This window comes from Pangasianodon hypophthalmus, chromosome 4 (assembly GCF_027358585.1).
Source record: "Pangasianodon hypophthalmus isolate fPanHyp1 chromosome 4, fPanHyp1.pri, whole genome shotgun sequence".
Taxonomy (NCBI): domain Eukaryota; kingdom Metazoa; phylum Chordata; class Actinopteri; order Siluriformes; family Pangasiidae; genus Pangasianodon; species Pangasianodon hypophthalmus.
The window spans coordinates 27723259-27751017 of NC_069713.1; the positions used below are offsets into that span (position 1 = coordinate 27723259).

Sequence of the window (27759 nt, forward strand, 5' to 3'; positions counted from 1 at the left end):
TAAATGTCCGTGATGGAGGGAAGAGAGACCCCGATGATCTTCTCAGCTTTCCTCACTATCCGCTGCAGGGTCTTGCAATCTGATATGGTGCAATTCCCAAACCAGACAGTGATGCAGCTGCTCAGGATGCTCTCGATAGTCCCTCTGTATAACATGGTGAGGATGGGGGGTGGGAGATGGGCTTTCCTCAGTCTTCTCAGAAAGTACAGGTACTGCTGGGTTTTCTTAGTTATGGAACTGGTGTTGAGCGACCAGGTGAGGTTCTCTGACAGGTGAACACCAAGAAACTTGGTGCTCTTGACGATCTCCATGGAGGAGCCGCCAATGTTCAGCGGAGAGTGGTCACTCTGTGCTCTTCTGAAGTCAACAACCATCTCTTTAGTTTTGTCTACATTCAGAGACAGGTTGTTGGCTCTGCACCAGTCCGTTAGCCGCTGCACCTCCTCTCTGGTTAGACACAGCACCTGGTCATTGGGAGGAGGGGTGGTCTTCCTCGCCGTCGCGCCATTCTGTGCCTCAAACCAAGCGTAGAAGTCATTCAGCGCATCTGGGAGGGAGGCATCACTGTCACAGGCAGGTGATGTTGTCCTGTAGTTGGTGATGGCCTGGATGCCCTGCCACATGTGCCGTGTGTCTCTGCTGGCCCTGAAGTGGCTGTGGATTCTCTGAGTGTGTGTGCGCTTTGCCTCTCTGATGGCCCGGGACAGTTTGGCCCTCGCTGTTCTTAGGTCCGCCTTGTCGCCTGCTCTGAAGGCGGAGTCTCGAGTCCTCAGTAGCGCATGCACCTTTGCAATAATCCACGGCTTCTGGATGGAGTGTGTGGTGATGGTCTTGGAGACGGTGACGTCATCAATGCACTTGCTAATATAGCTGGTCACTGATGTCGCGTATTCCTCCAAGTTGGTGAAGTCGCTGGTCAATTGCCGCTTCCCTGAACATGTGCCAGTCAGTGTGTTCAAAACAGTCCTGAAGAGCAGAGATGGCTCCTGCTGGCCAGGTTTTCACCTGCTTCAGAACCAGTTTGGAGCTTCTGACGAGCGGTCTGTATGCTGGGATTAGCATAACAGAGAAGTGGTCTGAGTAGGCGAGGTAGGGGCGGGGCTCCGCATGGAATGCGCGGGAGATGTTTGTGTAAACAAGGTTCAGCGCGTTCTTCCCTCTCGTTGCAAAGTCCACATGCTGATGGAATTTAGGGAGCACTGACTTGATATTTGCATGGTTGAAATCTCAGGCAACAATAAACAGTCCGTCAGGGTTTGAATTCTGCAGCTCGGTTCACAGAGCACGTCTTTAGCATTAGCGCTGGGGGTAATGTATACACTGATTATGAGGACAGTGGTGAATTCCAGTGGTAAATAAACTGGTCTGCATCTGACAGTCACAAACTCCACCAGCGATGAGCAGTAACTAGAAACTAGCACTGAGTTCTTGTACCATTCCGTGTTGATGTAAACACAAAAGCCGCTGCCGCAAGCCTTACCTCACAGAGCTGTGTTTCTGTCGGCACGAAACGAGGCTAGTCCGTCTAGCTGAATGGCGGCGTCCGGAACTCTGTCGCTGAGCCACATCTCTGTGAAAACAAAGACGCAGCAGTCTCTGAATTCATGCTGCATAGTTTGCTGGAGTCGGATGTAATCCAATTTATTGTCCAGGGAGCAGACATTGGAGATCAGGATGGATGGGAGAGACGGGCGGCTAGGGTTTGTTTTTAGCCTAGCACGGACCCCTGCCCTCTTGCCGCGCTTCTGCTTTCTCACGCACTTCTTGCGACACCCCCTCCCCTGGGCACCGGCATCAGGCGACGCTGAAGGCTGGAGGCCTGGTCCCCGCAGCAAGCCGAGATCGTGCAGCTTCTCCAGCAGATCATCATGCAGGGTAGCTGTAGTGTTGTTTTCGAAGTTTAGGAGTGTCTGACGGTGGTATACACGAACACTGGTAGCTCCGATGTCCATGTGCTGTTAAAAGTCGGGCTAAAGACAAAAATAGCACCATTTTGTATCCGGAGTGGCCGCTGCGTGCTACTGCCGTGCCGCCATCTTGGATTCTCTGAGCCACCAAAAGCATTGGCAAAAAAAACTCTAGTTCTCGTGGCTCAAGGGTGTCCTGAAAATGGGGATGTATGACCCCAAAAAAGGGCTGAGGATGCATCTTCAACAGGACAAAGTTTTCCTAGAGGGCCACTGCCCGGGTCTGGCTCCCAATGGAGAGCACTTATGTTCCTGAAGCCAAGGGAACCCCAGCACAAGTTGCAGCTCAGGAACCCAGGTCACATGAAAGGATAAGCGTTCTGTGTGGCGGTTTAGCTGGAGTATAATGGGTGAGGTTTGGGTGGCTATGGGCCCTGACCCTAACGGTCATCCATCAAGTGCAGAGATCAGGATGGGATTGGGAAGCGGGTCCACTGGCAACCCCAGTCTCTTCACTACGGTCTCATAAATAAAATTGCAAGTCGCTCCAGGGCCAACAAAGCCTCCAGATTAGTTTTTGACTATATGCCCAAGTGATTGTGACAGGAATGAAGAGGTCAGACATGTGAGGATTAGAGCCTGGGGCCATCACAGATCCCCTGTCCTGGGATGGCCCCTGCCTTTTGGCATCAGGTGAGGACAATGTGAGGACATAGGCCAGCCAGCCCACAATACAAGCACCTGTTTTCGCATCTATGGACCTCCTTCTCACGAGGAGAAAGCCCAGTGGCACCTAAGTACATGGGTTCTGCTGATGACTCCTGAATGAGTCAACGGTGGAGTGGTCAGTTAATTTATTCTGCCAGATTGCTGTGGCCCATGCCAGTGGTCTCCAAGTCAACAGAGAAATCATGTAGGTGATCTTAGCCCATTCTGAGGTAACTGAGATGGCTGCATTTCAAACACAAGCGAGCACTGCATTATAAAAGAATTACACTTCCCTGTTTATCCTGCATATGGCTGAGGAGCGGGAAGTCTCATCTTGCAAACTGATTCATGATTTGACTCTGTGGGAGGAGCGGGTTGGGGCTGTAACAGAGACTGAATTTGTGTGATGCGCTCAGACATGCCCTGAATAGCACTGCCAACGCCTGCTTGTGTTTACCTAGAGTGGTGGCCTGACCAGCCACGATTTCTACTATCCACTCTAAATTCGCTGGCTCCTTTGCTGGTGTGGACATACTGTTACGGGGCTCAGTGCGTGGTGTGGGCAGAGGCACAGTATAGGGCCCATTTGTCTCCAAAAGATGATATATTGTTAAGGGAACCAAGTGTGAGAGCAGATGAGGAAGTGCACGCTGGCTGCCAAACAGCTCAACCAAAACCGAGTGCGAACCAAGGGAGCGAACCAAGCAGTTTGGGAATCCTGCTCTGTAGAGCAAGCCACCAAGCTGATTACAGAAGCAATGCATGTGAGTGTAGTGGTGCTTGCGTGACACGATGTGGGGTCAGAAATGCGGGAGCTTCAGAACATTAGGCTTAACACATGTTAACACATGAGTACCATGGTGAGGTGGGAAATGACAACTCAAAATGGCCTTCTCCCTGGCCGAAATTAAAGGCACCAAATGATAATGGAACAAATCGTTCTTAATTTAAAGGACCCACAATATTTATTTCGAAATCAGGTTTTCTCTTTCTAGCCTCCTCTTTAGTCTTACATTCCTTTTTCTCCTCCCTTAATCTACTTTCTCTGCACTTCTGAGTCCCCCTTCTTCCCTTTCTGAAATCTGTTTTCTTGCTGATTCTGAGCTCCCCTTCTTTCTTTCTCTTAATGTTTCCTTTTTAATTCTGAGTTTCTTTTCTTTCTTTTCCTCACTGTTTTCTCTTTAATTCTGAGTTCCCTTTCTTTCTTTTCCTCAATGCTTTCTCTTTAATTCTGAGTTCCTTTTCTTTCATTCATTCTTTCTTTCTTTCTTTCTTCAATTAAATTTTATTTGTATAGCACTTTTAACAATGGACATTTTCACAAAGCAGCTTTACAGAAATAAATACAATCAAATTAAATTAAACCAAAATAAATTGTAAATATGTGAATTTATCCCTAATGAGCAAGCCAGAGGCAACGGTGGCATGGAAAAACTCCCTGAGACTATATAAGGAAGAAACCATCTGGGTGCTAACGGATAGTGCAATTATAAATAAATAAATACTATATGGACAAATAGTGCAATTATGCAACCAGTAAATTCATCTGGCTTTGCCGAAACATACAACTGTGTGTCCTCAGAATAACAGTGGAAGCTAATACCATGTTTACGAATAATTTTGCCCAGAGGTAGCATATATAAAGAAAAGAGCAGTGGGCCTAAAACAGAGCCTTGCAAAACATGAGTAGTATGCGTAGAGAAGTCACCATTTACATCTACAAACTGATAACGATCAGTCAAATAAGACCTGAGCCAGAAGAGGGCCATGCCCTTAATGCTTAGTCTTTCTAACATTTTTCTTTCTTTCTTTCTTTCTTTCTTTTTTCTTTCTTTCTTTCAACTGAAGATCAGAGTCGTGTAGCTTCAGAGTCTTCGTCTGTCCATTAAAAAAAACTGCATTTCCTCGACATTGCTGCATCAATTCAAAGAGACAGAAAGTAAATAAATGCCTGATAGAAATGAAGCAGACCAAAGCTTCTTACATTTTACACATGTGCAGTATAGGGATGTAAGCATTTTCAGATGTTTGAAAACGTCAGTGTAGATGGACAGCTTTTTAAAACGAAAACGCAGTTTTCAGATCTATCTGGATTAATGTGGATGTAGCCTAAGCGTAGTCTCACCCCAGATTCTGAACAAACTTGGTCACATCAATCAGAGGATATGAAATCATATTTTATTGTATTATATTGTATTTATTGTACAGCTGATTCAGTGGTATCATCAAATATCAAATTGTTGCCTTAAGAATTGAAATTGTATTTTGTTTGGAAGCCTGAGGTTTACACTGCTAGCACATAACTGAATGCTAAAGTAGGTCTAGTGCTGATCTTAGCAAACAGTTTCACAATTTTACAAGATTTGAAAAGAATGAATGACAAATGTAAAGAAAGCCAAAAGCTTCAGATAACTTTCCAGCAAACATGAGACGTCTGCCAGACATGTAGATCATGTCTATATTGCGTCGGTCGGTCCAGGACCAAAGCTGTATGTCTGCAAGACAAGCAAATCAGGTTCTGGATGTGGATGTCTGATTACGACCCCTCTTATACGTAGGCATGCAGTTCAATATTTAAATGTCTGGCTAGGAGTTTTTTTTGGACATCTGTGGAAATGCAAGACAGGTGCAGAAAATCGACATATGAATTGTCAATTCAATTCGTAAGTTGTCAGTGTCAGTAGTGGTGTGTGATTGCCTGTCATAGCATAATGTTCATATTGTTGTTATTGTGTACTCTCCAAATATTTGGACAAATTGTTTGCTGCTTTGGCAATTGTTCTTGAAACTTTCATACCAATAAAGCCCCATTGAATAGAATGGAATTGAAAAAAAAAATTCTATGCTACGAGATGCTATGTACAAGAGGCGATCACACAACGTGAGATGCTATGTACAAGAGGCAATCACGCAATGCCATCAAAAATAATCATTAGCAAATGTACTCATAATCATTACTATAACAAACTTTTACTGCATTTCTGCATGTGTGTCCAAGTGGTGTTGCCGGCGGACACGCTCGAACATGCGCTACTCAGATCGGGCAGTGAACATCGCTGCTTGCAATACATGTGATGTGCTGCTCTGGCAAGGACCGTGTTGCAGCAAGGCAAAAGTGCGACTCATCAAGCTAGTTGAACACGCCTAAGGTAAGGTCAACTAAGTTAAGTTATGTTTATGAAGTTGCATAGTGTTAGCTGCTGTGGCTAGTTAGCGCTACCACCTAAGCTAGCTTAATTGGCCCCCATGGTAACTAGCTAACGTTAGCTAAATGTTGGGTTCAGTCATAATTAGTGTTAGGAGCTGGGCTTTTGAAAACTGCCATAGCATAACTGTAATGTTAGCAGAAGCGACTGAACAAGCATTGTCTAAATAACTATGTGCTAGCGAACAAACAGGTCAAGCTAACATTAATGTTAACTAGTGACAAATGATGGTGCTAGGTTAGCTAGCTAGTACATTAGCCGTTCTACATGATGGTCATGTTAAGTCAACCAGAAACGATCTAACATCAGTGTTACAGTTGTGAATATTTTCTTATACTATGGCAGTTTTCAAATGTAATGCCCGCTTAGTTCCTTTCAAAAGTAATTAATTTTAAATCTAAGTTGTCTCCTTGTTTTTCCTAGGTGCAGCGCATGTGCTAGGTGGATTGTTTTTTTTTTTTTTTTATAACTACAAATGTAAATTACATTGAAATAGAGTGAGTTTTAATTGAATGCAGCGTGTGACTGTTTACTTGGTCCAGAAACAGTATAAATGATTTCTAAACGAGTCTGCAGTTGAAAAGAAGTCCACAATGACCACACTTGAACTAATTTTTAACCTTGTACAGAGGTCCTGTGGATGTAATCATTGTTCATAAAAAGATGTAATAAAAACTTTCATTCTGGCTCCTCAGGGGATGTCTTTTCAATGTGCGACAAAGACGATCAAAAGACATTTTGGACATATCTTTGCTCAGTGGGTTTGCACTAAAGCTGGTTTTCCACTGCATGATTTCCTGCCTGATTTTGTTGTCACAGATCTTAAAGGAATTCCTTGGTTGTAGGTTTAGATTGGCGGTCTTCGAATGCATAATGTGACATGCTGATACTATCATTGGCCAATGTAGTGCCATTGAGACAAAAGTTGGCTGACTACAATGCCGTGTCAGTGTGAGAAACGTCTGATAAAAATCTCAGAGTGTAAGCACTGCTATGACACTTGTCTAAAATAGTAACCAATAGGAGGACAGTGGAGAACTCAGAGGACAACTACAAATATGGTAGCCATGATGGAGAAACATAAACATGAGACATACTAATAGATAAAAAAAATCTCATTGTTTCAAGATCACTTTGAAGAATTTTGGAGTTTGAGTGAGCCTGTTTTCTACATGAGCCTGGATCACAATGACTGATGATATAAACAGAATCTAGTAACTTTCTTTAATCACAGGTCTATTGTTAGAAGAAAATGTCAAGTCAAGTCAAGTGACTCTTACTGTCATTTCAACCATATACAGCTTGTTCTGTACACAGTAAAATGAAACAATGTTCCTCCAGGACTACATAAAACAACACAAAACTACCTGAGACTACCCAGAGCTAACTAAAGACTACACAGACCTACACAGCACTACATAAAGTGCATGTGTTCAAACAGAGCAAGACAAGTACAAATTTCCTAAAACAGAAGAAAAGGCACAGTAAAGGACAGTGCAATGTCTAGTACAACTAGTACACAGTTCTAGTGTGGCTAAAGTGGACGGAGTGGGAAGAAACTGTTACACAGGCCCCAAATTCTTTGGTACCTTTTGCCAGACAGCAGGAGGGTGAAAAGTTTGTGTGAGGGTTGTGTGTGGTCATCCACAATGCTAGTGGATTTGCAGATGCAGTATGTGGGGTAAATGTCTGTGATGGAGAGAAGAGAAACTCCGTGATCTTCTCAGCTTACCTCACTATCCACTGCAGGGTCTTGTGATCTGAGACGGTGCAATTTCCAAACCAGGCAGTGATGCAGCTGCTTAGGATACTCTCAATAGTCCCTTTGTAGAATATGGTGAGGATGGGGTGGGAGATGGGCTTTTCTCAGCCTTTGTAGAACATTGAGACTCTCCTGAGCTTTCTTGGTTGTGAAGCTGGTGTTGAGGGACCAGGTCAGGTTCTCCACCAGGTGAACACCAAGGAATTTGGTGCCCTTGAAGATCTCCATGGAGAAGCCTTTGATATTCAACGGAGAGTGGTCGCTCCATGCTCTCCTGAAGTCAACAACCATCTTGTTTGTTGGTTTTAAAAAAGGTAAAAGAAATAAAAGAGATTGCTATAAAGAGATACAATGTGATGAGTAATAATCTTAAAACAGCACCGAAATCACACAGTCTCAAACAGGCTTAATGTTTAACATTAATTATAGTACTGTATATCAGATTTGCTATAAAGAGATGCAGTAAGGATCAGCATTTACTGTGAAGCATGACCATATGGTAGGGATTGTAAATAGGAACATCTGCTCAGACGTTACTACACCCAGATGAGAGCAGCCATGAGGTATGATGGAAAAAAGCCCAGCTAATATCCTATGTGGCTTCAAGACCAAGATGACAAAAAAAAATTACATAATGCAGAAAGATGGTGGCATTTAAATTTAGGAATATGAGAAGGTGAATTTGGAAAAAAAAGATGAAAAATCAGGTACTGGAGGTGATAAAAGCACTCGTGAAGAAACAACTTTAACAGATTCTGGATATTATGCTTTGCAGCACAGCAAAATCTCTGCGTCACACCCTTAAACTCCCAGTAGGAATCTGCTAATCTGGCGTCCCAAGCATGAGGGAAGATTAAAAATATGGACCACATTAAAAAAGTAAAACACAAACTTAAGGACAAAAACAGAACACTTTGCCATACATTATAGTATACATTAAGTTACTTCTACAGTGTAAAGCACTTTATAAAACACTTTGCACTAAATGTAGATACACGTCTATTTTTTAATACTAGCTACAGTATTAAAAAAGTACTAGTTACAGTATTTACAAATTCAAGCCAGAGGCGACGGTGGCAAGAAAAAACTCTCTGAGACGATATGAGGAAGAAACCTTGAGAGGAACCAGATTCAAAAGGGAACCCATCCTCATCTGGGTGACACCAGATAGTAAATAAATCCCTTCTATAACTGTGTGCTATATTGTCTAAATGTGCAACTGTGTAACCAGGAAATTCATTATAGTCTTCACATGAAATCCATTTTGTTGAAGTTATCAACTGTTCACTGATGGAGACTTGAGTGCAAAACTGTTCGTGGCAATTGCAGTCCTAAAGCTTTCATATCAAAACTGTTTGTATCAATTGCAGTCCAAATCCATCTTCATGGTTTCTAAGTGGTACCATCTCAGTAATCTCATGTATCTCTAGGCTGTCCATGTGGGGCCATCCTCAGCAGCAGCGACCAAGTGATGAGAATGCCAACCAGAAGCAGGGCATCAGGGCATAATATAAGGTGCATATATTATGACTAAGACACATTCTAAATGAGATAGGATGATGATCTGAGATAGCTTCAAACTGTGGAAGTGTGACTATATTTAATCCGAATGGTCGTGTTAAATCAAGAGTGTGACCACCATTATGAGTGGGTTACGTTCAGATTAACCCCTACTGAATCTAGAATGGACACAACTGCTCTCAGAGGGTCTTCTGGATTATCAAAATGAATATTAAAGTCCATCAATTAATGCTTTGTCTAAAGAAACAACCAGGTTTGAGATGAAATCTGCAAATTCACAGAAGAATTCAGAATATGGCCCTAGGGGTCTGTAAATAATAATTAGCGGAATCAACTGAGTAGACTTATTTTTTGTGCCTACATATGTTATGTTAGTACAAAGAACTTCAATCGCGTTGAATTTCTGACTAGGTTTTTGTGTGACACCTAGATTTATCATTATAAATAACTGTGACACCGTTATATGTATATAACGATATCTGGGAGGTTTAGCTTCATTTAATGCTACATACAGTGTAGTGTTCAACACTGTCACTGCTAATCAAAACCCAGCGAACATTATGTATTTTCATATTTCTTGAACTAAATTATTCATATTCTTGTACGTACAGTATATTTCTTAATGATTTAAACAGCCACTCGGTTTGTATGCATGTTTTTTTTATTTGCTGTTATGATGATTTTTCAATTATTATGAACTTATAATCTTTTTTTAATAATTTTATACTATGGATAAAATGAGCGGCAGCATTCTGCCACTTCACTGATATCATCTCAACATTACTAATGTCTCCAGATCAATGTGTGCATCAGTGTTTAGTGAGTTTTGGGCATTGCGTACAGAAGATGGCCACTGAATGAATTACGGTTTCCTGTATCAGTGTAAATTTTCCGGTTCACCAGGAGCTCGTTGTAAATCCGGTCTCCTTTCTCAAGCAGCAGAGTGACTGAGTTACTCGCTGTGTCCTCACTGTCCTGTCCCGGTACATTATCTGTTATTGCTGCCACACGCACTCCGTTCTTCATTATATGCACACCAGTTGCAAGGGAGTTTGCATTGAAAACCACAATGTTGAAGTAATATACTCCTCTCACCGGTGCTGTGAAGATACCTGGAGGCAAGATTTCAATTATTGAATTATTGCTGAAGTAAGTAAATAATCACTATAGATGTCCCACAATCTAAACCTTATCACTGATAATAGAACGAACCTAACTTTGTTTCCTCTTACAGATTAATTACCTGTTGTTGTGTCATAGGCATTACCAATGTTGGTCAAAGCACTTTTGTACACCAGAATCTGATATTCCTGAAATGGTCCAATTGCATTAGTATCACTGGAAGGTATGGCCCAGAATGCCACTTTGGGTTGTTCTTAAAAAACAAGAAGAAGAAGAAATTTTAATGATTTTTCTCTTCAGGCAGTACATTATATTATGGATACGTATCATGTTTGATGATCAGATGTTACCTGTGATCTGTTTCCTGAGCTCTTGAATTTCAGCCTCTAAGGTTTTGATCTTCCTCAGTTCTGACACAAAGCTGCTTACGCATGGCTCCAAAATGTCCTCTGCCTGGTTTGTGCTCACAAAGAGCAGGAAAATCAAATTCAGCATCAAGATCATTGTTAGGATTGTGGTGAAGTGTGAGGAGGGGTATCTGCTTTGCCTTTATTATAGTAGTGTTATGTTTGCACAGTAAAGAAAACTTTGGACTCTGGAGAAATGTGGATGAAACAAGGATAAAAACAAATCTTATCATAAATGTTGCTATCGCATAAAAAATAGTTATATATATATATATATATATATATATATATATATATATATATATATATATATATATACATATATATATAAAATGTGTGTGTGTATAAAAAACTAGTTTATTTTTAAAAGATACATAATTGTGTATATAGTATTTCAGTTTTATTTAAGTCTTTATCTATTAATGTATGCCTCTATGTTTTCTTGTATATTTTTAAATTTATTTTTATTTGTTAATTTATTATTTGGTCTATTTTTTTTGCATCTGTTATTTTTTCATCTGCATCTGTATTTATTTACTTATGTATTTGTGTCTACATCAGTAGTTAAATTTTTACACAGAACCCCCCTTCTTGTGTTTCAGGAAACTGAAGCACGGGGTCAGTGACTCGCCAGGCAGTGGCGGCACACAGCGCACATATTACGGGGGTGTAGAATGCAATGAAAGAAGAAAAAAAAAAAACACAAACAAAACTGAATTTTATACAAATCATACAGCTGGACCACAAACATTAGCAGGAAGAAGAAAAGGATGTTTTGATCACAGTTAATGGTAAGAGTATTTCGTGTACTAGCTGCCTTAAAAATCTGATTCTCTTCCCCAAGCTTTGTGTTGCAATATGCTTGGCAATGATGTTTTTGTGATATAATTTCACCTCCATTAATACCCCACAACACCTCCCCTTGTGCCATGTTTCCCAGCATGATGGTCCTCTCAAAACGCTCTGCGGAGGGCGTCTCTGCATCCACCTCTGACTCCGTAAAGGACATTGTCATCACTGCGCCTCCTCCTGGCTCTGTGGAGGGCGTCTCTGCACCCACCTCTGACTCGGTAAAGGACATTGTCATCACTGCGCCTCCTCTTGGCTCTGAAGAAGGCGTCTCTGCACCCACCCCTGACTCCGTAAAGGACATTGTCATCACTGCGCCTCCTCCTGGCTCTGCGGAGGGCGTCTCTGCACCCACCCCTGACTCCGTAAAGGACATTGTCATCACTGCGCCTCCTCTTGACTCTGCAGAGGGCGTCTCTGCACCCACCTCTGACTCGGTAAAGGACATTGTCATCACTGCGCCTCCTCCTGGCTCTGCGGAGGGCGTCTCTGCACCCACCTCTGACTCGGTAAAGGACATTGTCATCACTGCGCCTCCTCCTGGCTCTGCGGAGGGCGTCTCTGCATCCACCTCTGACTCCGTAAAGGACATTGTCATCACTGCGCCTCCTCCTGGCTCTGCGGAGGGCGTCTCTGCATCCACCTCTGACTCCGTAAAGGACATTGTCATCACTGCGCCTCCTCCTGGCTCTGCGGAGGGCGTCTCTGCATCCACCTCTGACTCCGTAAAGGACATTGTCATCACTGCGCCTCCTCCTGGCTCTGCAGAGGGCGTCTCTGCACCCACCTCTGACTCCGTAAAGGACATTGTCATCACTGCGCCTCCTCCTGGCTCTGCGGAGGGCGTCTCTGCATCCACCTCTGACTCCGTAAAGGACATTGTCATCACTGCGCCTCCTCCTGGCTCTGCAGAGGGCGTTGTTGTCACTCCACCTCAATGTATTCACCTCAATGTCATCCTTTAAGATGACATTCTAGTCATCATGTTCATGTGGAGTTTGAGTCATGAACAAAATCCAACCAGGTAGTAATTTTTGAATGTTAATGTTTGATTGCTCCTACATACACGGATGTTTATTCATTTTTATGCCATTCTGAAAATGAAATTTGCATTCATTTGCATGAGGATTTGTAAAAGATTTGGAAATAGCGAGACGAAGTCAGCAAGAATGTGGTAAACATGTATAACAGCAAGCGGTCATGATTTGTGGCCTCTTTGGCCTTCCACATGAAACCCGAAGGCGTTTTAAAACACAAACACACCGATCATTTAAATCTTTTTTTTTTTTTTTTTTTTTACCGAGTGGAAAATTTTTCAGTCAGGAAGCAGGAGTAGCAGCGGAGCGCCTTGAGGAAACACACCCAGAGGAAGAGTTTCACTAACTTCCAGTTGAATCTCATTTCACTCCTCCTTAACTCGCTGTGATAAGGAAGAGCTCGGAAAGAAACATGGTAAGTTTGCGAGTTTCTCTCTCTTTTCTCTTCTCTCGGTAATTTTTTTGTTTAAATGTGTCAGTATTGAGTGTCAGAATGAACAGTGAGAGGTTTGAATACTTTGAAAGGGTTTAAATAATAAACTACCGGGTGCGCACTTCAACCTTGAGAAGTCAGAAGACCAGTGTCAATGCAGTTTGTTGACTTTAGGTATTGAAATGATTATAATAATACACTGACAGACAATACACTTTAGTTTTAGCTTTGAAAAAACAAAAAAACCCTGTTTATCAAAAACGTAACGCTGTAACTTGTCAGTGTTAACTTCACGGGCTCTCAAATGACATTGATATTGGGGGCGTGGTCAACGGTCTCTACGCTGTTCTTAGGGGAGTGGCCAACGACAATAACGGTCCTACCATGAACACAGCAGAATGTACTTTTTCTTTTCATTTCTTTAAAAATAAATAAATAAATAAACACATCTGTTTGTTTGTTTATTTATTAATGTTTATCGTGATGTAACTGAGCTTGAGCCATCTGTCATGTTAACTTTACTACTGCTGTATGTTCAATTAAATTCCAATTCAATTTTATTTGTATAGCGCTTTTAACATTGGACATTGTCACAGAGCAGCTTTACAGATATAAATACAATCAAATTAAATTAAACGAAAATAAATTGTAAATATGTGAATTTATCCCTACTGAGCAAGCCAGAGGCGTCGGTGCCAAGGAAAAACTCCCTGAGACGATATGAGGAGGAAACTTGAGAGGAACCAGACTCAAAAGGGAACCCATACTCATCTGGGTTCTAACAGATAGTGCAATTATAAATAAATCCCTTCTCTGTGTACTAAATGGACAAATAGTGCAGTTGTGCAACCAGTAAATTCATCACAGTTTTCGCAAAAGAAGTCCGGTTGGTTAAAATCTATCCACTGTCCACTGAATGGAGTCCTGAGTACGAAGGTGCTCGTCCCAAGCCATCACGAAGGTGCTCGTCCCAATCACAGTCCCAAGCCATCACAGTACAATTACCCATATGAGATCCCCAAGCCATCTCCATGGCCCCCAAGTGTCACCATCCCTGGCAATCCCAATGATTTTAAGGCCGTGCATGTGGTGCCACCCCCAGCAGCAGTGAGTGATCTCAACCGTTGAGAACTCCAACCAGAAGTAGGGTATCAGGATGGATCAGGCAGGTCCAGAGAGCAGAAGGGGTCAGGATCACTGGCATCTCAGGAGTAGCATGTGTAGCTTGACAGAGAGAGAGAGAGAGAGAGGAAGAGAGAGGGAGAGTATTAGGTATGCTTATTGTCCCATAATGGCCAGCCACTCCACATAAAGTGGCCAGCCACTCCACCTTCAACAAACCTGAGTGAACACGTGAGAGTAGGTGGGTGACAGCATCCACACATCCCAGTTCATCACAACACTGTATGCCTGAGAACTCTTCAGATCTGCCCCTTTACCTAAGAAAAAACTATTCATAAAAGGCTTGACTCAATAAATGTTTTCAGCCTAGACTTAAAGACTGAAACTGTGTCTGAGTGCCGAACACTAATTGGAAGGGTGTTCCATAACTGTGGAGCTTTATAAGAGAAAGCTCTACCCCCTGATGTAGCCTCCAATATTCGAGGTGATCGAAGTAGGCCAGGCAGATCATAAAAGACCAAAAGTTTGCTGAGGTACTGCAGCACGAGACCATTCAGTGCTTTATAGGTCAGAAGTAGTATTTTATAAGCAATAAGAAATTTGATTGGGAGCCATTGCAGTGTGGATAATGAAGATAATGTATGTTTGATGTAATTTAATTTATTATTTTCTTACTACTTATTTGTGTATATTTTGTTGTTGTGTTATTATTAATATTTACATGTTTATTATCTATCCTATTAATAAGTAGCCTATGTAGTAGATTTAGTATTTACATTTATTATCTATATTAATAATAAGTAGTCTATGTAGCAGTAGCAGTAAAATGCTTGCTCAGCACTGGCAAGCATTTTTTTTTTTAAATATTTACATTATCCAACATCACAGCTCAGTCCAAGTTTTCAGAGTCAAGGTCATTCAGAATATTGACAGTGCAGGTCTATGCACATTTACATTGCGTGGGATATGCAGAAATGCATAAAGTTTGTAAAAATGGAAAAAGTTAGAGATCCAAACAAATCTGATGATATCAAGCATTTCCCCTGTTTTTTCTCTTTAGAAAAAAAGAGGAGTGCTCAGTGGATTCAGAAAAACATCATCCAATTCTACCACACACGAACAGGTGAGGAATCAAACCAAACTGTAATTATATTTACACTGGGACCTGGTCTGTTTATGTAACCCTGCAAGATAAAGTGTCCGTAAACAGAACTCCATTGAGCAACAGCAGTTCAAGAGTAAGCAGAACATTATTTAGTATTATCAGTATTAAATCAAACCGTACTGAATTGTATTAACAGTACTGAATGACATAAAGGACTAAGACTTATCAAATATTTAAGCAATATTACAGAAGCAAGAGTGCTGTTGTACTGAGTATACACACAGTGAAGTGTACCATTGCTGTTACATAGCAGCACTCTTGTGATTTGGAACACTGCTTGTCCAGTCAAATTAGTATACCAGAATCAACTGCTGTATAATATAGTTTAAAAATACTAAATCACTTGAATGTTATGAATCATGGGTAAACAGTGCTAAATCAGATGAATCGGATCTTGGATGAACCCTAGAATCTGAATCACTTGATCCTTATAATGCATTATTACTAGAGATTAATAAGTGTGTAATAACTCACCCATGAGAGAAAACCCATGCAGCATGAATCTTGGTCTCTACTCCATCACATTATTATTATTATTATTATTATTAAATTTTTTTTTTTCAGAATAATCTGTCAGTTGATGGAGAGTCACACAGCAGCAGTGCTGATCTTTCTGTAAGTCAGTTTCTTACTCTTTCCCTTCTTTTTTTACCTGCCCGGATGTTTCTTGTGCTCAGTGCTCTAGGGGAAATGTGTCTGTTTATACAGAAACATGAGGTACATAAAAGCAGTAAAGGTGTTTCACTGTAAATGTAATTAATCAGTCTCACAGAATAGCTCTTTTTTAAAATTATTAATTTTAGCTGAGAACAATAATAATCAGTGACTTGGTTTCTGAGGGATGAGTTCTGAATAGTTTGGCTTCTTGCAGTATCAAAGTAATACCCACAACACAGCAATGAACTGTTCAATAAACTAGAATTTATTGAAACACAGTGAAAAGAAGAAGCACCAAAATGCACTATTAGAGAGGGAGATCACAGAGATAAGTAGGAGAGAATTTGCGGTGGTGTGTGCGATTCTCTGTTTAAAAGAATGCTGATTTTAACAAACAATCTGCAGCTTCAGATTATTCAACACAGTACAAGTAAAGATTGTCTTTTTGTGCCCAGATGTACAGTCTTACTTGGAGTTGCTCAGTTTGTAGCAGGCGTGAGAGGAATGTGCGCTGTGAATGAGCACCGTTGCGAGGACGAGATGTCCTCGTGCAGTTTGCACATTGATCGATGGTGACTCCACTCGAGGTGAATGGCGATGCAGTATGATTGAGTCTGTCTTCATGTATACGTGAAATTTGCAGGTTCATCCGTCTGTAGATTTGCGTGGAGGTCTAGCCGTTGAACAAAGTTGAAAGCAGCAGTTTCACTTACATTAAAAGTAAATTTGCACAAGAAAAATGAGAATGCAAGATGCTATTGGGCAGCAGTGGCTGATTTATACACTGATGGGTGATGTGAGCCATTCTCTTTTTATGGTCTCACCATGAGGGTGATGGTCCATCCAGCGTAGTGGTTAAGCTAAAGAGAGCATGGACAAAGGCTGGTTGAGTCCTTTTGATAGTTTGCAGGGATGAAGAATACTAGTGTTACGTCCTCCTGGTTACTGTAAAAGTACTTTGATAAAAGTGTGTCCCCTATCTGTGAATGTGTGGTACCTGCACTGGTACCTGTGTGTCTGATGTCATTCGTTCCTTGTCTACAGGAAAGGTCAAGTGGAATGCTCAGCAGCTTTTTCAGGCACTCTCCCAAACTGGCTCAGAACTATGCTCATTGCCAGGTAGGAGAAACATCTGTACATCTGCATATTTCACTGTATTTCACTAATCAGAAATGCACTTAAGAGTGGAAGTAAAACCAACAGAATTTCTATTTACAGTTTCTATTCTAATTTTATTTTAAGTTTGCTGACTTTTTAACTCAACTTATTTTATCTTTTTTTTAAAATGTATTTAATATTCAATTTAACAACACTGATATTATTATTCCCTTCCTGTTCCTCTCACTTCCCATTTTCATTCCCTTCCATTTCCCTTCTCTGAATAACACTTATGATGTGTGTGTGTGTGTGTGTGTGTGTGTGTCAGGGTGCTGAGAGCTCAGACATCACAGAGAAGAAAGTCAGAGCAGATGAAATCCCTCGCGTCCCACCAAGACCCAGTGAGGAGGTACAGTATCTTATAGTATAACTATGAAAAATAGAGATTGTGATGTTTGTGATGTTAGCTTTTCTGTTCATTAGGAGCTCAGAAACACCATCACACACCGCCTGAGTGTGAATCCAGCTGATGTGGATCATAGTCAGGTACAGCCGAGATTTACTCAGTCTCTTCATCTCTCTCTCTCTTTAACCCTTGCGTTCACACTTTCCAGTGACAAAGCAACATTTTCTGTGTATGTGTTGACACACAGCTGTGATTTTAGTGACATCTGAGTACGATTTTCTCAAGTTTATCCAAATTAGCTATGATACTGTAAAGAAGGAACAAATCCAAACAATCTGCTTGAATGAGTCTTTGGACTAATCCTATGGCACCTGTGGTCCGACGTTTCTTCAGTTCCCTGCTCACGACTTTACTTCCTACCTGCAATTAGTTCCCATTTACTGTTTGTTGCAAAAATGGAAAACAAACTTATAAGCATAGATTCATCTTATCCTAGCAAATATGATCTCTTGCTAAATGTGTATAGGAATGTTCAGAAACAAAGTTTGTAAGGAAGTAGCAGAGATCGTTGATGAATCTGGTAAGTGTATTTGGCTAGTACAGTTAATATGAAGTTGAGCACATAACGTAAATCAAACAACCGATTTTCACATTGTTAGTGCATTATTTAATTTGTGTTTAACTAGTTAGTGCTTTAAATATATATAGCTACTACTGTTTCTCTTTGGAACTAAAAATACACTATATAGGCCACGCCTGCAAGAGACAAACTACAAGCAACATGAGCAACATTTCACTTGTTTTTAAATAATAATAATAATAATTATAATAATAATAATAATAATAATGGCCAGTACCTTTCATACTTCCCTCCACTTCTCACTTTCATTCCCTTTCTTTTCTCTTCTCTGAAAAACACTCACAGTTATAGCAGTCATGTGAGATTGAAGAACAAACAGTGCTGTGTGTGTGTGTGTGTGTTTATTTCAGGGAGCTGGGAGCATAGACATCAGAGAGAAGAAAGCCAGAGCAGATGAAGTCCCTCGCGTCCCACCAAGACCCAGTGAGGAGGTACAGTATCTTATAGTATAACTATGAAAAATAGAGATTGTGATGTTTGTGATGTTAGCTTTTCTGTTCATTAGGAGCTCAGAAACACCATCACACACCGCCTGAGTGTGAATCCAGCTGACATGGATCGTAGTCAGGTACAGCCGAGATTTATTCAGTCTCTTCATCTCTCTCTCTCTTTAACCCTGTGTTCACACTTTCCAGTGACAAAGCAACATTTTCTGTGTATGTGTTGACACACAGCTGTGATGTTAGTGACATCTGAGTATGATTTTCTCAAGTTTATCCAAATTAGCTATGATACTGTAAAGAAGGAACAAATCCAAACAATCTGCTTGAACAAGTCCTCAGACTAGTCCTATGGCACCTGTGGTCTGATGTTTCTTCAGTTCCCTGCTCACAAGTTTAGTTCCTATCTGCAATTATTTCCCATTTACAGTTTGTTATAAAAATGGAAAACAAACTTGTAAGTGGGGGTTCATCATATATGACCTTTCGTTAAATGTGTATAGAGACATTACGAAGAAAAATAAAGCTTGTAAGGAAGTAGCAGAGATTGTTGGTGTCTCTGGTAAGTGTAAGTAACTAGTACAGTTAGCTTGCTTTGCTAATCTAATCCGAGAATGAAGCTAGTACGAAGTCGAGCATGTAATGTAAATAAAACATCCAAATAATAATAATAATAATAATAATAATAATAATAATAATAATAATAATAATGGCCAGTTCCTTTCCTGCTTCCCTCCACTTCTCACTTTCATTCCCTTTCTTTTCCCTCCTCTGAATAACATCACAGTTATAGCAGTCATGTGGGACTGAGGAACAAACAGTGCTGTTTGTGTGTGTGTGTATGTGTGTGTGTGTTTCAGGGTGCTAGGAGCTCAGACATCACAGAGAAGAAATCCAGAGCAGATGAAACCCTTCGCGTCCCTCCAAGACCCAGTGAGGAGGTACAGTGTGTTACAGTATAACTATGAAAAACAGAGATTGTGATGTTTGTGATGTTAATCAGCATTTCTGTTCATCAGGTGATAAACTCCATCACACACCGCCTGACTGTGAATCCAATTGATGCGGCTCATAATCAGGTATAGCAGGGATTTACTTGGTCTCTTCCTCTCTCTCTTTTACCTTACATTCATACTAGTGAGTGACAAAGTGACAGGTGATTGTTCACCTAGGTGTGCGACACAGAGTTGCGATTTCAGTGACATTTGAACTGAGAATTTCTCAATTTTATGCAAATTTGTTATGATGCGATAAAGTGACAAATCCAAACGATCACCTCAAAAAAGTCCCTAGACCAATCCTCTGGTGCGTGTGGTTTGACATTTCTTCAGTTCCCCGCTCACAACTGCTTAACTTGATTTAATGTTTGAAACATGCTTTAAAGTCATTACACTAACACTTGCTCGCTTCTCAACTTGAGACGAACCAAACAGAATCCAAACAATAATTGTGAGCAACACAAGGAGAACTCAACAACGATACAGACTATTTACAATAGATTTACAACAAATGCTCAGCAACTAAGGAGGGAAAACCCAGAACTTATATAGAAGAAGTAACACACAAGACAGGTGTGCCCAAATACAGGAAATAAATTCAGCAACAAAGGAAGAAGGGAGGGTGCCCTCTGGTGGTTTGGGGGTGAACATGGTGGTTTATTACTTACATAAAATTTATTTTTCTCATATTTTCTTTTAGGATTCTGTGAAGAGCAGAGAGGAAGATGAGGGGATGACTACAGTAATCACCCTGTCTAATCTCTTAATTAATAGTTTGATGAATAGATTAATAGACCTAATTAATAGAAATTAATAGATGAGTAGTAGTCTAATAGAAAGTTTGTAGAATATTTGATAGCAGAGCAAATAGTCACCCTGGCAAGGAGTGTTAATTACTTACATATATCACAAGCACACATTCCGATTTCATGACCTTAGTTTAGTATCTCGTGAGTAACTGTCAGAGCATGATGAAGAAAATAAAACACAAAATAATAGGCGGTGCTGGATCAAGTGCTATTGAGTTGCCAGTCTGTCTACAAACACACCAGCAGAACAAAAGGAGACGCGAGAGGCAGACGTACTGGGATTCTCTGCAGAACTCAGGAGGACCGAATCACATTTTATCTGAGTTCTGCAGAGAATTTTATGGTGAATGTTCAGTCACTGGATGATAAAACGATCACATGGATTAAGTTTCAGTGTTATGTTGGGAACCGCTGTGTTTTTGCCTTCACGGAAATATTGGTGGACGTATTGGTACCAGACTATGGCTAACACCAGCAGGATTCACCATCTAGCATCAGGATAGAACTGCAAGCTCAGAACTGCAAACTGCAGAACACAGAGGTGGCAGGGTTTGTTTCTTAGTAAACAGTCACTGGGCTTCAGATGTTACAGTTCTAGCCAGACATTGAGATCTGAATGTTGGAGTTAATCAAAATCCAAATGTTTTATCTACATCATTTAGTTTTTTTTACAATTTAGAATTTAGTTTAGTTATGCTCACAGCTGTTTACATTCCACCTCAGGCAGATAAATCACGTGCTTTGGACGTGACATATACAAAATCATTCATGGAAAATTCACGTCTTGATGAGTGTTGAGGACTTCAACAGGGCAAATATGAGAAAGGTCTTGACCAACTACTACTACAACTGTAGACCAGGACAGCTCTATGCTAGTCATATCTGTGCCAGATGTGGCCACTTCCTTCAAGGGGTAAATCTATATTTACATTTCCAGAGCAATTTACAGAAGTGAAAGTATTTTTCTTTTAACTTTAATCTCATTCATACAACTGAGTAGTTGAGGGTTAAGGGCCTTTCTCAGGGACCCAGCAGGGACAGTATTGGCAGTGCTGGGATTTGAACTCACAACTTTCTGATCAGTACACAAAAGACTTGACCACTGACCTACCACTATTCAAGGCAAACATGGACCCTCTCCAGTTTGCATATCACTCCAACATATCTATGGCCATTGCTATTGCACTTACAATAAACACTTCTCTCACACACTAGAGAGTAGGAGCAAGAAATATCTGGCAACCTCTGAGGTGTGAACTACACACAGTTGATTTTATAATCTGAATGTGGAGCTCAGAAAATCCGCTTAAGCAGCTGCGTAACCCGACTCTGAATACCAGGAACTTTCCCCACGTAAATGCTGATGTAATTTTTGGACTTAAATCACAGACTCTGAATACAGACACTTTTATCTAAAATGATGAAATGATGAAGTGTGTGTGTGTGTGTCTCATACAAGATGGGAAATCAGGAAGTCGGCCAGTGCACTGAGGTAGAGTGTGCTTACTTTGTAATGTTAGTGCACATTTATAGAATGAAAAAAAAGGTCCTGAAGTAACAATAATAATAAATGTACAGAAACAATAAATTATTGTAGGAATATTTATATGAACCCAGTTGGTGATGGAGATTTGCTCAGATCCAGGAAACTTCAGTTTGAAGATAAATTGCATTAAGATGATTTGTGTAATATTTTCACACACTCTCACAACACTGCATGTGTAAAATGTGTGTAACAGGACAACAAGGAGGAGTGTGTGAACGAAGCTGCTACTGCGGCTGACAAACAGAAAGTACTGGTATAATTCTCATATCTTATGCATTTCTATTCAATTCTCTGGGAAAAATTTATAATAAATCATAAAATAATAACAAAGTTTAATGTTGGTTTATTTATCCACTAAAGCCAACGAAAAAGGGAGTAAAGAAAAAGAAGAATCCCTTCATGCCTCATGTGACAGCTTTGATAGGGGATAAAAACTTTATTCCAACATTTTTGTGGGTTTTTCATTTCACTTTAGGAAAATGGAAAACTGGAAACAACCTGCTATTGGATTTCTGATATATGAAATAAAATAAATGTTATAATAAAAGTTGATGCACACGGGAATTAGATGAGGCATTTTTATAAATTTAATCTTATTAAGAACTGAAGAGTCCAGAACTGAAATTAAATACCAGATTGTTTGCTCTTGTCCAATTTTATACACCAAATCACAAACCACATAGTGGACTATTTCTGATTTTCTGATTTAGAAAAGAAAATCAAATGGTTGCTAATCTGTCTTAATTAAGTGCAGTATTTTCCTTTACAACAGTAATGTCCTCTTGAGTAGTACACTACGACTACCTGAACCTGATTTCTGCCATAAAATAATTTGAGCTCTGTTTCATGTAGAGCATCATAACATCATCAAGGGTGTTGAATAGTGCAGTATAACTAATTATGTATGTATTATATTTGAATTTATGTTCATTTATCTTACATAACTGAGACTGAACTCTACATGCAGCATGGTGCTTGTTTTAATTAATTTCAGAGTAAAATGAATCAGAAGAGGAGCAGAGAAGATGGCACTGAGGTTTTAGAGGTATTCAGAGAGGGGGAATTTTACTGGCTTTTACTAAAACAGAGAGAAAGTTTCAGTCTTTGGTGTAACATTCTGAAAAATGAAAGTAAACTGAAAAAAAATCCTAACACAGCAATCCGTAGAGGAGAGAATTCACTTAATCATAAATCCAAAGCAGAGACAGACACACACACACTCCAACACACACCTAAAGCTCTGGACATTTCTGTGGCAAAGCCATGTCCTGTTCTGCTGTAAACTGTTCTAACACACCCTCAGCAAGGAATTCTTTCAGTAACATATTGTCATTAAACACAGTTCTGAATCGCATTGAAAACTGAAATGAATTGAAGTTTCTAATACTTTTTTTTTCTAATAATTTTTTTTTTTTTAATCAGGATGATCTCTCAGTTGATGGAAAGTCACACAGCAGCAGTGCTGATCTTTCTGTAAGTCTGTTCCATATTTCTTTCCCTTCTTGTTTACTTGTCTGGGTGTTTCTTGGTCTCAGTGCTGTGTGTCTGATGTCATTCGTTCCTTATCTACAGGAAAAGTCAGGAGGAGAGCCGAGCGGCTTTTTCAGACACTCTCCCAAACCGGCTCAGAGCTGCACTCATGGCCAGGTAGGAGAAACATCTGTACATCAGCAGAGTGGGGAAAACAAACTTCTTTGTATTTCACTGATCAGAAGTAGAAGTGAAACCAACAGAATTCAGTTTAATATGGCCTTTTTTAGTAAGAAAATTAGAGAACAAAGACAGAAACTAAAACAGTACTGTAATGGGGAGGTCACCTCATGCAGGCTTTGAACACTGATCTCCACAGCACAGAGGCAAGAAATCAACCCAGTGAGCCACCCTCAAAAACAGGGTTGGATGAACTAAGGGACATTATAGGGTTAACATTACCCTTACTATTATAGTATATCCCTTAGTATATATATATATATATATATATATATATATATATATATATATATATATATATATATATATATATATATATATATATATATATATATATATATATATATATATATTACGCTGAGAGCTTAGGAAGCTTGAGAGTTGGCTAGAGAAGCCAGAGAAATTACCACAAAGTACCCAAGAAGAGTACCAGAAATTACCAGCCAAGAATTGCAAACCAGCACGCAGCTGGAAGTTCATGCATGAGCTGACTCAAGACTGTGCACTGAGTGAATGTAGAGCTCTCCTTAAATAGCACCAGGCACAGGTGAGGCCAGCACTGACTATAATTAAAAGAATGCTCTCTGGCATCCTCTGGTAGCAGGAACTGGTCTGTGTTTCTGGTTGCTCTCTGCCTCCCTCTAGTGATGGCACAAGGCTGAGCCGGCTGTCTCCTTACCCAATACATGTACATTTGTATTCAGAGCAGCCTGGCAATTGTATTCTCGTTTATTCAGAATTTGCTGACTTTTTCACTTAACTTGTTTTATCTTTGCTTTTAACTGTATTTAATATTCCATTTAACAACTGATATTATTATTCAAATACAATATTATTGTATCAGTAAATAATCTGATATTATTGTTCTGATACAAATAACAATACAGATATTATTCTAATATTATAAAGAGTTAATACAATATTATTATAATAGTAGTACTTTTCTTTTAAATTTTTAAATGCTTTTTATATAAACATTTAAAAAAAAACAATAAGGATTAAAAAACAATAAATAAATAAATAAATAAATAATAATTTTAAGTTTTTCTGGTGAATCATACAGTGTGTGTTGGAGTTCAGGTAAATTTAACTGGCTGAATATGGTAAAATCCAGTTAGTTAGCTACTAATGTCTGTAATTGGAAAAAACACTGCACAAGCCATGCCCACAAGAGACAAACTACAAGTCACATGAGTGACATTTTACTTGCTAGGGTTAATATAGGGTAAGCACATTTTTTGCTGTTACATTTACATATTTTGATAATCGAAACTCAGTGAGTGTTTGTCACCTTGAATTGAACATTGAGTTCCCCTTTGGGAACTTGAGCTGCGTCGACAACGCTTTGGGAACGCCTCTGCATGACCACGCTCTGAATCACGTGTAATCTGTCCAATGGAATCGCGTGACGTCACTGGCGGGATGACGTAGCCACCCGGAAGTATAAAATCACATACGGTGGAGCCGGCGCCAGCTTCTGTTGTTCAGTAAGCGCTCTATGTGTGTTTGTCTGATTTATTGTTGTATGTCTCAGTATTATATCAATGGCAAGCAAAAGCAAACAATCATTTAGACTATGTGCTTCTCCCTGCCTGTGTTTCATTACGGGTGGGGACACTCACAGTCTGTGTGTGGCTTGTTTGGGAGTGGAGCATGCTCGATCAGCTCTTGAGGGAGCTGATTGCCCCCATTGCGTCCGGCTTTCGTTGCGTACGCTCCGCTCCCGGAGGATGCTCTTTGAGGAGGGCGCTCTCTCTAGTGTGCCTCGGGGTTCGGGTCCCGCTTCTGCCGAGGCAGAGCGGCAGCTCAGATCGTGGGGTTCGCCCTCGAAGCCGCTTCGGATCTCCTCGGCTTTGGTGGGCAAGGTGTACACGGCGGTGGGCCAGGCTGGTGCTTGCCTGCACACCATGGCGGTGTTGCAGGCATACCAGGCTGACCTGCTTAAAGAGTTGGACGAGGGAGATGATATAAATAATGACGACATTGCGGAACTGCGTCGTGCCGCGGATTTGTCTCTTCGGGCCACTAAAGAGACAGCCAGGGCAATTGGGCGGTCTATGGCGGCCCTGGTGGCTACGGAGAGACATTTGTGGCTGACCCTGTCTAATTTAAAAGAAAAAGACAGGGTCTTTCTTCTGGACGCCCCGATAGTGCCGACTGGCCTGTTCGGCGACACTGTAAATACAGTTGTTGACAGGTTCCAGGAGGCCAAGACACAGTCGGCGGTGTTCCAGCGATTTCTCCCTTAGACATGTGGAAGAAACCATGGTTCCTGTTACAAGGCCCCAGGTTGGGGGCTCCTTGTCGTCGCGTAACGCTAACGACAGATGCCTCCCTCACGGGCTGGGGGGAGGTCATGAGTGGCCTTGCCCAAGGTCTGTGGGAAGGGCCCCATCTCAAGTGGCACATAAACTGCCTGGAGATGCTGGCCGTGTTTCAAGCAGTGAAACATTTTCTCCCAGACCTGAGGGGCCATCATGTGTTGGTCCGCACGGACAACACTTCAGTGGTCTCCTACCTGAACCGGCAGGGGGGTCTGCGCTCACGCCCCCTTTACAGGCTGGCGTGCCAGATCCTTCTGTGGGCCCAAGGGAAGCTGCTCTCACTGAGGGCAGTATATATCCTGGGGCATCTCAATCAGGGGGCAGACATCCTGTCGAGGCAGGGGCTGAGGCCCGGGGAATGGAGGCTCCACCCAGGGGTGGTGGAACAGAAATGGAGGATGTTTTACAGAGCACAAGTGGATTTGTTTGCGACTCAGGAGACTTCGCACTGTCCCCTCTGGTTTTCCCTCACCCAGCTCCTCTTGGACTGGACGCTATGGTACAGACGTGGCCGAGGCTACGCCTGTATGCTTTCACCCCGATCACTCTGCTCCTGGGAGTTCTGGAGAGGGTCCGCTGAGACAGAGTACGTCTTCTATTAGTAGCCCCTTACTGGCCGGGCCGGCCATGGTTTGTGAACCTGGTAGCCCTTCTCGAAGACTCTCCTTGGGAGATTCCCGTCAGATGGGATCTCCTCTCTGTTCACGTCATGGTGTAAAAACCGTCGATTAGAACCAGTTAACTGCCAGGTTGGTTCAGTGCTGGAATTTCTGCAAGAGCGGATTGCCACAGGGGTATCTCCATCCACTTTTCAAGTTCATGTGGCTGCTATTGCTGCATATCATGCTCCGCTGTGTGGGCAATTTCTGGGGAGAAACCCATTAGTGACATATTTCCTCCGTGGTACCAGGAGGCTGAGGCCCCCAGTACGACCTAGAGTGCCTTCTTAGGATTTGGCCGTGGTTTTAGAGGCCCTTTCTAAACCTTCCTTTGAACCTTTGGAGGAGGTGTCTCTGAGATTTCTTACAGTCAAGACTGTATTTCTATTAGCCATCTCTTCCCTGAAGAGAGTCGGTGACCTTCAGGCTCTTTCTGTGGCCCCCTCTTTTCTAGAGTTTGCCCCTCGCATGGCCAGAGCCTTTCTTTACCCCAGACCGGGGTATGTTCCTAAGGTGCTCTCTGTGGTTCCACGGCCAGTCGTGCTTCAGGCATTCTGTTCACCTCCCTTTCGGGACCATGACCAGAAAAAGCATGAAGGCTCATTCTACCCGAAATATGGTGGCCTCCAAGGCCTTCTCCTCTGGTGTTTCTCTCCAGGATATTTGGAATGCTGTGGGATGGTCCACCCCTCTGACTTTCATCAGATTTTACAGCCTTGACCTCAATGCCACTCCCGGCTCCTCAGTTCTCTCGACCTAGTTGTGCCCTTCCACACTAGGCAGGGATTTGTCAGTCTGGTGGCGTTGGATACTTGTTCCCAAAGCGTTGTCGACGCAGCTCGAGTTCCCGAAGGGGAACTTCCCTAGGTTACATCTGTAACCATGGTTCCCTGAGGGAATGAGACGCTGCGTCTCGGCGCCATACTTCCTGCATTCCTGCGAGCGCTTCCTTCACTCTCCTGAAGAGTTAGCTCCACCACATGTGCTTTTATACTTCCGGGTCGCTACGTCATCCTGCCGGTGACGTCACGCAATTCCGTTGGACGGATTACACATGTGATTCAGATCGTGGTCACGCAAAGGCATTCCCAAAGCGTTGTTGACGCAGCGTCTCGTTCTTGGGGAACCATGGTTACAGACGTAACCTAGGGACGTTTTCAGTCACAATTTTTTTAAATGACTAAACAATTATGACATGTCATAGGTTAATGAATAATAAAAATGTGTATATTT

General features: G+C 41.4%; 3 protein-coding genes across 14 annotated transcripts in view; 2 read left to right on the plus strand and 1 right to left on the minus strand.

The window, feature by feature from the left end:
- Positions 1–9747: 9747 nt before the first annotated feature.
- On the minus strand, positions 9748–10765 carry LOC113540546 (complement C1q-like protein 2). Its single transcript, XM_026937110.3, has 3 exons — positions 10577–10765; positions 10348–10479; positions 9748–10216 (listed from the first exon to the last, which is right to left on the minus strand). Exons 1-3 carry the CDS (start codon positions 10728–10730, stop codon positions 9921–9923), a joined length of 582 nt encoding a protein of 193 aa, XP_026792911.1. The 5' UTR covers positions 10731–10765; the 3' UTR covers positions 9748–9920.
- Positions 10766–11194: 429 nt separating this feature from the next.
- LOC128318128 (melanoma-associated antigen E1-like) lies at positions 11195–12934 on the plus strand. 3 transcript variants are annotated; one of them, XR_008301622.1, is made up of 3 exons: positions 11195–11424; positions 11574–12506; positions 12787–12934. XR_008301622.1 is itself a non-coding variant. In XM_053233406.1 (2 exons), exon 2 carries the CDS (start codon positions 11575–11577, stop codon positions 12445–12447), a length of 873 nt encoding a protein of 290 aa, XP_053089381.1. In that variant the 5' UTR covers positions 11196–11424; position 11574; the 3' UTR covers positions 12448–12934. The 3 variants fall into 3 exon arrangements, 1 of the variants encoding a protein (XP_053089381.1); XR_008301623.1 differs by having other exon boundaries at positions 11196–11424; positions 12802–12934; XM_053233406.1 differs by having other exon boundaries at positions 11196–11424; positions 11574–12934.
- Positions 12785–27759, plus strand: part of LOC113540685 (uncharacterized) — a 29575-nt gene continuing 14600 nt past the window's right edge. For 2 of the 10 annotated variants that reach the window (XM_053233397.1, XM_053233399.1), the window contains exons 1-15: positions 12785–12934; positions 15135–15197; positions 15804–15854; positions 16941–17015; positions 17323–17403; positions 17478–17540; positions 18391–18471; positions 18546–18608; positions 19341–19421; positions 19500–19559; positions 20179–20220; positions 21747–21779; positions 22027–22086; positions 23256–23306; positions 23406–23480. In XM_053233397.1, coding sequence (XP_053089372.1) covers positions 12932–12934; positions 15135–15197; positions 15804–15854; positions 16941–17015; positions 17323–17403; positions 17478–17540; positions 18391–18471; positions 18546–18608; positions 19341–19421; positions 19500–19559; positions 20179–20220; positions 21747–21779; positions 22027–22086; positions 23256–23306; positions 23406–23480 — 882 coding nt within the window. In that variant the 5' untranslated portion in view covers positions 12785–12931. Of the gene's footprint in view, positions 12935–15134; positions 15198–15803; positions 15855–16351; positions 16484–16940; positions 17016–17322; positions 17404–17477; positions 17541–18390; positions 18472–18545; positions 18609–19340; positions 19422–19499; positions 19560–20178; positions 20221–21746; positions 21780–22026; positions 22087–23255; positions 23307–23405; positions 23481–27759 lie in introns of all 10 variants that reach the window. The other 8 variants (XM_034303581.2, XM_053233398.1, XM_053233400.1 and 5 more) reach the window with 8 other exon arrangements.